Source organism: Antedon mediterranea, chromosome 1 (assembly GCF_964355755.1).
Source record: "Antedon mediterranea chromosome 1, ecAntMedi1.1, whole genome shotgun sequence".
Taxonomy (NCBI): Eukaryota; Metazoa; Echinodermata; class Crinoidea; order Comatulida; family Antedonidae; genus Antedon; species Antedon mediterranea.
In genome coordinates this window covers 21,325,790-21,337,623 of record NC_092670.1, presented here as the reverse complement: position 1 = coordinate 21,337,623, position 11,834 = coordinate 21,325,790, and the positions used below count along the sequence as shown (strand labels likewise).

Below are 11,834 nucleotides of genomic sequence, written 5' to 3'. Positions count from 1 at the left end.
ACAAATTATATTTTATCTTCTTCTTTGACGCAATAAATTAATTGCAGTATTTTTTTTCATTTTAAAGTATTTATTCACAAAGTTAACAACACCCACGATCACGCCCCACAAAATATGACATTTTAATAATAAATATCATTATCACGGTATAAGAATTTAATATATTACAGTACTATTAAATTCATGTGTTTAATTAAAACATACTAATTAGTAATAATACATATAATAAATCACCATCATATATATTTCCAATTTAATTACCTACGTAGATCTTCAGTTTGCAAAAGATCTCTTAGGTCGACCACCAAGTTGCAGCCCCCAAACTGTGGAAAAATCTTTCTGATCCTATTAAAAATGCATCCTCTATCATAGTTTTCTTAAAAACCCATCTTTTTTCTTTGTAATTTTTTCTGTTTTTTCTCTCAGTGCTTTGGGACAATCTTTTGATTGTATAAGCACTTTATAAATCAAACAACATTACATTACATTAATGACATCAATACACTTTACATTTTTGTGCTCTTCTTATTAATTTTAATAAACCAAATAAACAAAGACATACAAATTGACATCAACTATTCTTATTGACTTGTAAACTGTTATGAATGTAGACTTCCTCATTTTTATGAATTTTTAATAAAATCAATATGGCCTGATGTGTGAAGTGAAGTGAAAATGTTGTAGTCTTAATGTTAATAGGTAACGTCTTATTATAAGTCAAAGATGCTCTCCAGGTGAAATACCTGCATTCTGAGATGAGTCTTCTAGTTATTAGCATGGAACTATTTATAGTTCCATGTTATTAGTCAGGATTTATTTTTAAAATTTATACGTAATGTAACTTTCATGCACCAGAGATTCCAAAATAAAAGATTAAAATGAAATTGAATATGATAATTTAGTGAGAGGATGGCACGAAAGGGGAGAGAATGCGAACATTGTTGTCTTTTGCTCTGGGCCCACTCATTATTTTTTTATTTTGATCCATCAATGAATATTTCTTGAGGTAGGTCTACTTCATGTAATGTATAGAATGATATGTCACCATTATCTACAACAGCCCACACAAGAGGAGTGGTTCCAGCCTGACGGGTCAACTGAGTTTGGCTCAACATATTTGGTGGTTCATCTTCTAGCCTACAAAATCAAAATAATAAGTATTGTAGTATTTAAAATGTATTAATAGAAAAACTATTATCTGTATCTGCATTATTATTTTGTCCATAAAATGCTATTAAATATGTACAGATCCAATATAGTAGAACCCACATGAGAACACCACTAATAAGAAGTGTCCTTTAATGATAGCGTTACTTACAACAAACATAATACATATGAGTAAAACTATTTATTAAACTAGATAAAGATAAGATAGTTTTCCATGTTTTCCTCAATTTTAACTACCATTTCACTAAATTGATTAAAACACATGTACAAGCATGACCTACTTTGTTACAATGACATAAATGATTGGTTTTCCTGGTGCAGATTTCTTGTAATTAGTCTCTGGTAGATAGACACTAAAATGGATGTTGCCATTTGTTGACGTCTCACAAAATCTATTAGAAAATCATGACATTCATTTTATTTCTACCAAGTTACATATTTATTATACATATTTATTGGTTATTTAGGGGAGGATCAAGGATTTTGAAATAATTGAGGCCTCTGACACTAAGTATTTGAGCCACAGGCCCACCATGGTGGGGGTACATCCGCGCCTGTAATACGTCAATACCATGATCTTACTTACTCTGTGCAGTGTGGTATGTTAGCTTTCTTAATAATTTGTAACTTGTCCATAAGAAGCTCTAATAAATAAAAATAAAATAATACACAGTAAAACTGGACAAATAAAAATGAAATACAGTAAAAAGATGACACCAATAAGTTGTCCCCTGAATAGGTAGAGCAACCAAAGGAGGGCTTCTACTGTAATTACATTTAAAATTATATATGCATTATAAATCATTTATTGTATTTTAAAATAGCATCATACACAACTGAAGCGAAACTCACCAGTTGATAGGGCATCTGATGGTTTAATAAGAGGGTGCACTAGCCCCTCCCATATGTGTTTCATAGGTGACTCATGAAGGGGAGAAAGGTCATTGTTTTGCTTCTTTAACTGTTTATATTCATACCAGTTCCTGGGTGAATCTTTATTCACCAATGGCATGTTTCCTAAAATAAAAACCAACAAATTTTTAAAAAGTGATGTAGATATAAAGTTTGCGGTACACCATGTATATTAGTTCTGAAAAAAACTGTTGAGTTTCTCGATGTTTCGATCAATATACTTTGATCGTCCTCCGCATATTGATCGAAACGTTGAGAAACTCAACAGTTATTTTCAGAACTAATATACGTGGTGTACCGCAAACTTTATATCAACATTTGATTTCGCCATGCAAACCTTCGAACAATATAAAAAGTGATGTAAACATATATTCCCACCAATAATATCTATCCATTAATACAGAGTACGAAAATCACATATACCTCTTACCACCACCAATAACATTACAGTGGTACTGTACAAATACTGTGTTACCACTACCAATATTCACACCCTGCATAACCTACCATTACATCCAAAATGCACTACCACTAGTTCAGCACCACAACCACTACCACAGAACCACCACCACCAGTATCTGTATCACTACCACCAGTATTTAATAGTACCATTCACATAATAATATACATTTTAAAATATCTTACTCTTTTGTTTATCACTAGAGTCAGACTCAAGATCTTGCAACAATCTTGAAGGCTGTGTTTCTTCTTTACCAGTAACAGTCAACACTTGGCTTTCTCTCTGTAGTGTTAGCATCTGTGGTAGGCGAATCTTATCCAGATGCTCTATAGGCAGCTCTCTAGACTCCACATCCTGATCCATAATATTTGGAAGGCAGATCTCTTTAAAGTTCCATGATGTATAATTCAGCTTTACCTTTTTCTCGGGTAGTACATTTCGTGCGTTGATGTCCACTGACTGATCAAACTTTCGTTTGGACATGTTGGCTAAAGGTACACCAACTTTATCTACAACATGGCTTGAAGGTTTATCGCTACTGCCAGATTGGCCGATAGTATCTATCTTGCGTGGTTCACATTCAGCTTCTGTAGAAGAACCAGCTCTTTCACAAGAACTCTGTATATCAGATTCTTCAGTTTGAGTGATATTTAAATGGCATATTTCTTTACAAGTGCTCTTTGGTTCACCAGGAATACCAGTACTTTGATGACATACTTTTTCACTAGAGATTTCTTTTGTAGATTTACTGGATTCATCTCTAATTTGAGTAGTTGAATTATTTTCATCTTTGACTAGGGTGTCTTGATTATTTTTGCTGGACAAAAAAAATAAATAAAACCAATCTGTTGGTATATACCGACATTATTAAAATTCAGAACTGGACGTTTTCGTACAAACAAACATACAAAACAGTATTATCATACACATTTATATGTCATATAAGTATATTGCAGCTACAGTTTAGTAATCATTTTGAGATCTTACCTCTTATATTCTTCAATGATGTATCCTAGTCTCATTAAATAGGAATATACCTGAAATTATAAGTTCATAATCTTGAATGTTGAACTTGAACTTCCTGCTTATTTGAAAATAATAAATTTATCAACATTTAAAACATGCAAGATACCATGAGGTTTAATTTAATTTGTTACGCTTACCTGATAAAACTCTATGGAGACAATTTTCGGTATAAGAATCTCATAAGCCTCTTGCACTGACATAGTGATCCCATGAAAGCGAATATCTAATGAGCACTGACAATAATAACTAATGAATATTCAAATCATAATTCAAAATAGTATCATGTGATCCAAAAAAAGCGAGTATCTAGTACTTACAGTTTCCAGTAAATACAAAGCTTCAAAAGGACGTAACCACTTTTTATCAGCTTTATGGTAACCCATAGTATGCCAGAATTTTCCCTACACAAAAAGTAATTCAATACATATATATAAAGCTCTGTCTACACTATCCAACTTTATGTGATAATGTGAAGTTCCCATATATGGGCATGATGGTGTCATATCACTATATTATATTTGGGCACATCACACTTTTTTGTCAAGATAGTTTGATAGTGAAGACACAGCTTTAGAAACTGTTTTATTAGTTTTTAAAAAATTATAATCTATTCATACTGTAGTTAAACAGTATTTCTTTCTACCTTCTCAACAATAACTTCAACACTGCCCTCATCTGGAACCCACTCGCCGATAGCAATATGTCCTCTAATCATAGAAATACAAGAAATTGAGATAAATGTTATGTTCTACTGATTTTTCTTGAATGAATATCAAAAGCATGATAGAAAAACAATTTAAAAATCACCCCACCCCAATTTTAGAACCAAATTTATTTAAATTAAACCAACTAACAGTTTAGCGACACGTTCTTCTTTGAGTAGGACTTCATTTCTGTGACACAAATTCGACAACTTTTTTTCTTGCCGTTCTGATCCATCAGGAACGTTCTCTTTAGACCCTCTTCTTGGCACACCAGATTCGCGATTTTTGTACCGTAAAATATCCATTTATTTTGTAGGAATCAGCGTTTAATGGATTCTTTAATTTAAGGCTCTGGCTGTAAAATAAACAAATAATTTCCTTCATAATGGACATACAGTACTGTATATTGTAGGCCTATGATATGAAAGATCAATAATTAGGCCTAAATAATAATTATATGAATTAGCTCATACTCCTCTCTTGCTTGGTCATCCTCCTCATCAAAACCTCTAGACGTTTAGCAGCTAGATGTAGAACGTCCTGCGTAGGAGGCTTCTACTACTTCTACTTCTTGCTATAAAAGGTCTAAACAACGCATATAGCCTATTACCTTTATATAAATGCATACTCATACTAATAATAGCGTAGGGCTCGCTAGCTAGGCTAGCTAGAGGGCCTCTACTATTAGATAGAGAGGCCTTTATTAGCCTACTGTTTCTGTACTCCTAGCTAGCTAGCTAGTAGAGGCTAGGCCCAGTTAACCTATTTTCTTATTAAGCTAGAAAGACTACTAGTAATATCATTTCAAAATCAACAAATAATATAAAAGCATACATTGTTTATTAATATCAGCTCATTTTTTACACGCGTTTCATTTATATTTTAGTTAAGAAAAAACCTAGACCTAGCTTACCAGACGAACACGTGAATGTTGTGAATGAAATCGTTCATGCGTATCATAAGATCTTTGGCACTATATTACGTCATTCATCTGGTACTAGAGTACGCCCTCTTTTTAAGAGGCATTGCACAACTTTTAGCAATACCAAACGTATCGGAAACCAAACGTATCGGAAACGTTCATTGGAAGCCTATATAAAGCGTTTTGTTTGAAAATTCAGCACTATTGTAATTTTCCCAATTGCAGTAGCAGTGCATTACAATCATGTACAGAACGAGTCATGTCAATTATGAATCTAACAGAACGTTTGATGACAAGGCGCTAACAGACGCCATAGAGGCAATGGAAGTTTGTTACTTAGATGAGAAAGATGGAACAAGAAAAGAACCATCTGACAATGACGATTCTAAATCAGTAGATTCTGGTATTTTGACGGAAGATGACAATAATACAATTGACCAATCAGAATTTATTGATGGAAGTGAAGGCAATTGCAACGAAAGCACGGAGGCCGCACCTGAAACAGACAATGTGAATAAGGAAGAAGAAAATGCTGACGGTGACCATAGCCAGAAGAGTGACGTCGGTATTGGTAAGGATGGGGAAAAGGGCGACAATCACTCATTTGGAGCTTTCTGGTCAAATTCAGGAGATAACGGTAATAATTTCTGCATGTTTATGTACACGAACCAAAACTATTTTAGTAATTTGCCCATATGGATGACTGGGATGCACCAGGACAGCAGAAATTCTAGTACACCACCACCACCAAGAGACGGTGAAACCCACTCTTGTGACGACGGTAATCAATCTCAACCGCCACCACACCACATGAACCCGGATTTTGGTAATATGGGTGGCCCCGGGTTTAACCCAATGCAATTTATGTATCATATGTATAATTGTACAAGGCAGGGTGGTAATAACTGAAACTCGTCCCAGATTGTGTTGCGGGTAAGTTTAGACTTAGATAGAGCAGCCATAGGGTAAGACTATCGACAAAGGAGAGTAATAAGGTGAAAGTAACTATATATTTTACGATTGGGTCATTTTATATAGGTGTTAACTTTTAGAGTCATTCATATTATTAAGCATTGTATATACAGTAATCATCTATTGTAAAGGGTTTGTATAGTTCATCAGACCTTATCGTGATACGAATCGATAAAATGGAGGAAATAAATGGAACTTTAATATTTAATATCGTATCAATGTTTTATTTGTTGAATACATTTTAAAAGACATAACATAATTCATTTACAACAAACAACAAGAAGTGTATTCTTTAAACGCACATATTATTTTTGGTTATGTTTTTGTCACATTTTCATTCTTGCACTTTTATTTTAAAGTCATTATAACAACGCATATATTTTAACATACATTTATAAAGTATATGTTGCCCTACAACACAAAATATAAGATTTCTATTTGTCGACGATACGATCCGGACTCTCCTGACTCATTTACCCGGGTAAATAACTAGGTCCTGAACACGACCAGTTTCCAATTTTTGCTCTCTCTAATTTTTATGCAGATTTATTAGGAAAAGAGTATATTGAACAACAGCATTTTTTAGTCATACGGTAACTATAGGTCTTCTGAATTCATAGGCCTATATGATTATGGAAACACCTTCCACATGACGTCACAAATTGACCCAACACTGAATGCTTTCTAACTGATGATGACGTGCTGCTGATGATGTTATAAGATAATTATGACGTAGACCTCATTTAAGTAACGTGGACATAATGATGCACCTGCCTATTGCGTCTTTTTTTTAATCCTCCATTTCTTGGCAGAAACTGAAGGACGCAGCTCTCACGGTGGGTCTGCTTTATATGGACGCGTTAGACAGTTCTGTAGATTTTTAAAACGTCCATCATACACAGACCTATATGTCAGATATCTAGGCCTAATAGTTGGAGTTGAAATGCTACATCTACACCGGTGGTCGAGCGCCTGGTTTGACTCCTTCACCGACGAAAATGATTTTTCCCGGCGCATAAAATTTGCCGGTACACTCTGCCGACCTGGAGCATCATTTCCGTGTGATCCGATTGCTGGGAAAAATCCCCGTTTTTTATCCGGACTACGCACATATCTGGCTATCGGTTTACCATGTCCTTTTCCGCAAGAGTCACCAAAAACTGGCTCAGTTTTGTAGATACGCTCAATAAAAATTGGTTTCATTTCTAGAAGTTCGTTACTATCTTCGTCACGTTCAGGTTTAGCATTCCGCGGGTATGTTTTCTCAACCAGTTCTTTGTATTGTTGTAAACGGTCTTTTATGTTTCCAGAATGCTGTTTCTTTGTGCTGGAGAGCTCTATCTCAGTCGTGTCGATTCCTGTCAGTAACTTTTTCATAACACCGGTTTTCTGCTTTTGTCGATCAAGGAAAGCTTTACGCTGCCAGGCAACCTGAACTATGAACTTATACCTTTCTTTGGATAGGTCAAATAACCGACTCTCAAGCATACGTTGTTCTGTGACGTTGTCTTTGATTTGAGAACCGATGACCAATGTTTGATCGTCGTCGTCATTGCGTCCTGATGAAGGTTTTGCCCAATCACGGATGTCTTTCCATATGTCGTCACGGCTTGTTATTCTACCTGGTGCACTTGTTGGTTTGACTCTTGACATTGCGTCTCCACTCTCTCAATTAACGTTTAATTAACTTCAACATCTGAAATTCTATAAAAAAATAATAAAATTAGTAATGCAGTATATAGTATTAGGTGTATAGGCCTACGAAAAATACGAAATACCAGTGGTGGGAATATGACAATGTTACGATGTTATGACGTCACGATAATTGGCTCATAACGTATACTAACAAGGCCATATACATGGCTGCAGTCGCGTGCTCAAATTTGAGTTAGTGTTTACGACCGACCGACCGACATATGGAGCTGTAGACTAAAAATACAATAGAAGTCCGTGTCAATCGTTGTCAGAAAATGACATGAATGTCAATAGAATGTAAAACACATGATTTCTGAAGGAGAGCCATGTAAACATCGTAAATGTCAGATGAGTGCTACAGCTAAGCTCGAAAGAGATTTTAAGTAGTTCTGGGCCTAAAGGTCTAGATACACGCCAAAGATTATAAATAAACTCATTGAACTTGAACATAAGAGGTAGACCCCCAAGATAGGATACCAAATAAAAAGCACTCGATCAAAGCAGTGCGTTTTCTAATTCTTTTGTGTTAGATTATGAAGGTAAATACAGTATAAGATATTCATAAACAGGAGGAGTAGGTATCACTTTGTTAGAGGCGCAAGCAGAGGCCAACGGACACATTTCTCCGTATTATTTGATTTCACGTCCTCTCGATGTTCCTGGGATAATGTGAACGAGGGTCTGTCTGTCTGTTTAGTAATTAAGCATTCACATGTATATAGATGTAAAGCCTTGTCTACACTATCAAACTTTATGTGACAAAAAATGTGATGTGCTTATATATGGACATGATGATGTCATATCACTACCGTATTTAGGCACATCACACTTTTTTTGTCAAACTAGTTTGATTGTGTAGACAGCTCAAATGTAACGGCAACGCAATGCAATCTGGCGTTTTAGGTTTTGTAAATTACGTTAGCATTTTTTCGTCATTAGACCGTTAAATTCTTATTCGGAGGAATGCGTGTGCACTTTATAACAAAGCAAACAACATAATTGGTATTTCAACTACTTATAGTATTAATATGGATTGAATTACAAAGTGTATTTAATCAAATAATTCGTTGTCGTAGTAACGCATTTCTTAGATGAACCTTATACCGGTGGCGAGTTGTATTTACAGTGAGTTTATATTATAACAGGCATATTCTTCTAAATAATTAAAGAGAATTTATCAATATTGGTTTTTTATATTATTTGGTCAAACCTAATATATATCACGAAATAGACACATTTCTTTAATCTTCTTATTTTTATTTGAACAATATTTAATGAGGGTGGTCATTGGGACCCTCAGAACAGATAAAGTTAAGCAACGTTGGGCCTGGTTAGAGCTTGGATGGGAGACTATCTGGGAATATCGGGTCCTGTATATGAAGCTGGGGTCCCGTTAGGCATTTGAAATCAGCACTGCTGACTCTCATGGCAGCCCCTGCATCTAGTATCTGCCTCAGAGGTATTGTCTTATGCATTTCCTCTGGTCAAGGTGGGCACTGGACGAGAGAAGCCCTTGATCAATGTTAGGACCAATCAAGGTGCTTTAAACAGTCCTAGCTTTGTTTAAATATCAAACCTGTTAGTGGAGGTAATTATCGATGTTGGTTTCAATTAAATAAAATAAAAATCTAAAAAAATAAATAGGCCTACAATACACAAAATACAACAATAACAGTAAAGTTTTAAAAAAAAACAAAACCCTATAAATAAAATAAATTACATATGAGAATTAAAAATCAGAATAAAGAAAATTTGGAATATACAGTAGTAAATAACTGATATAAATAAATAAATATAAATACTTAGATCTAATATTTTACAATTTAAAGTCTGGAAAAGGATTACATAGTTTGGAGAAAAGGTAGTCTAGTTTTGAATGAGGAAAATGATAATGAAGTGCGGACATGTCGTGATATCATTTAACTTCTCGTGCGATTTGTCCTATTAATATGAATGACATTTCTCACCTAAGTAGCCTAATGGATTATTACAATGCAAGTTAAGTACGGGTACTTTAGTACTGATGACTGATTTTTAATACCGTGCCATCGATTAAAATTTTTTTTAGTGAAACCGGTTTTTATCCAATCGTATTTGAACATCTTATGGTCTAGCTAGAGTAGACCTGATGATTTATATCGGTTTGATTTTCCTTTAGTTGTTGTACATAAATATCAAGTACACTCGCTTATCTTCTGTTAATAGTTTTAGTATTACATATACATTTTTTACAAGAACCAACTAATTCAGGATTTGTCATTTTCACGCCTCAAAATTAATTGTTTTAAATTAAAAGTAATTGAATTTAAACAAAATTGTTATATTGATATGATGGTTCATTGAAACTGTCTAGAAAACGTAAGGTAAAATAAAAGTTATACTGGTTTACACTCAATGAACCATCATCTATCAATTATATACTAATAGAAGCCAGAAGAAAATGAATTGTTGGTGACTGTTTTTTGTCGTACTAGTAAGTAGGCTCCTACAATGGACGTTTAGAATGGAGAAATTAAGTTAGTATTTCTCCATGGTGTTAGATAACTAAATATAGAAAAGATAATTATATTATCTACTCGCATCCTCCTCACAATGAATACTGGATTGACATGTGATGATGATGATTATTATTTTGGATTCGTTTGATAATTGAATAACATTTTGATTAAATGATTGTAATGACAACCGGCCACATGCAAGTATAATGTAAGATGAATTAATTTGCAAAAGAGCCTAAAAATGATAGGTTCTATACATTTATATCGGTTCTAGGCCTGTTCTGAAGAAAAAAACCCAAAAACAAAACACACACAAAAAACCCCGTAATGAAACAAAGTCATAAAGTCGTTATAAAAGTCATCATAAATCAACTTACAGAGTTGGAGCCGAGTTCCTTAATAGACCTTTCGTAATACGGATCCATTTTGAAAGTGGCCTGAATTTGTAGGCCTAACGCTATTTCCAAGATCGTCTGCACCACCACAACAACCTAGAATTGAAATAGTATCGATACAAAAGTAAACAAAACACTTGGACCAGTTACCAACACGAATGTACCCCTTCGATTTGGTCCGCCTTGTAGACTTGACACCAATGTTGCTTAAGTATCGATCGATCGCTATTGTGAACTCGACAAAACTATCTTGGCTTAAAATACACACATGCGCAGTGAATAGTTGCTAAGAGCAACGGTAATTACATCCCACTTGGTTAGTCATTTTATTAGCTTCTCTACAAATTTATGAGACCTGGGAGATGTATCATAAGAAGTCGGGAGACCTTTTTTAATGTACAAATGATGCAAACTCCAGGTCTACGTGTAGATAATAAATACGCCTCTACTGTGTCACATTAGGTTTAGGTTAGGTTTTTCTATTGTGAATATGTTACAGTTGTTACAATAATGTAGGCCTACATTGATTTACATTAATAATAACTTGGTGTTTTATTTTTTGTTCTTATAAATATGACGACGTAGCCTACCGTATTATTCCTTCATTATGAGAGGAGAGTGTGTAATTATTTGAATTTTTGTTGAATAAAAAAAATCGTCTTGGATTCGTATTCGACGAGTCTGTTCTTCAGACCAGGGAGTTGTAATATTTTACAAGAACTCCCTCCCTGGTCAGACCATGCAACCGCAGCATCATATTCACTGCCGTAGAAATTACTCATTCTTTTATTTGCAATCAATTAATTTAGTTACCTTTTCATAAATAAGAACCGGTAATTTCATCGTAGCCACGACATCCCCGACGACATCGCATAAACTGTCACCTTTCCACTATCCACCATTATTTGCTAAAACGGTATTAGGTGCTGTATTAAAAATGTCAAATATCTATTGTTTGGCGTGAAACTTTATCTGTTTGCAAGTACTTAACAAACAATAGGCTATATTTTTTTAAAACCTAATGTCTAACCTTTTGTATCGACTAGTATTTGCTATTTGATTACAGATTAAGCTAGCGGCACT

The 11,834-nt window shown here is 34.4% G+C and overlaps 2 protein-coding genes across 2 annotated transcripts; both read right to left on the bottom strand.

The window, feature by feature from the left end:
• Positions 1-105: 105 nt before the first annotated feature.
• Positions 106-5,137, bottom strand: LOC140048015 (tRNA-splicing endonuclease subunit Sen54-like). The gene is made up of 11 exons (XM_072093030.1): positions 5,104-5,137; positions 4,420-4,624; positions 4,209-4,272; positions 3,883-3,966; positions 3,703-3,798; positions 3,527-3,576; positions 2,725-3,356; positions 2,020-2,184; positions 1,754-1,811; positions 1,449-1,559; positions 106-1,137 (listed from the first exon to the last, which is right to left on the bottom strand). Exons 2-11 carry the CDS (start codon positions 4,572-4,574, stop codon positions 975-977), a joined length of 1,578 nt encoding a protein of 525 aa, XP_071949131.1. The 5' UTR covers positions 4,575-4,624; positions 5,104-5,137; the 3' UTR covers positions 106-974.
• Positions 5,138-6,440: 1,303 nt separating this feature from the next.
• Positions 6,441-10,957, bottom strand: LOC140062441 (uncharacterized). Its single transcript, XM_072108666.1, has 2 exons — positions 10,734-10,957; positions 6,441-7,867 (listed from the first exon to the last, which is right to left on the bottom strand). Exon 2 carries the CDS (start codon positions 7,814-7,816, stop codon positions 6,995-6,997), a length of 822 nt encoding a protein of 273 aa, XP_071964767.1. The 5' UTR covers positions 7,817-7,867; positions 10,734-10,957; the 3' UTR covers positions 6,441-6,994.
• Between the last annotated feature and the right edge of the window lie 877 nt (positions 10,958-11,834).

What these genes read in the sequence shown, in the direction of transcription:
- LOC140048015 (XM_072093030.1), bottom strand. Translation starts at nt 4,574, where the DNA reads ATGGATATTTTACGGTACAAAAATCGCGAATCTGGTGTGCCAAGAAGA. An exon ending in TCTCCATAGAGTTTTATCAG is followed by an intron (nt 3,577 to 3,702) that starts GTAAGCGTAACA and finishes TTATAATTTCAG; the next exon opens with GTATATTCCTATTTAATGAG. An exon ending in ATTTATGTCATTGTAACAAA is followed by an intron (nt 1,138 to 1,448) that starts GTAGGTCATGCT and finishes TTGATTTTGTAG; the next exon opens with GCTAGAAGATGAACCACCAA.
- LOC140062441 (XM_072108666.1), bottom strand. Translation starts at nt 7,816, where the DNA reads ATGTCAAGAGTCAAACCAACAAGTGCACCAGGTAGAATAACAAGCCGT.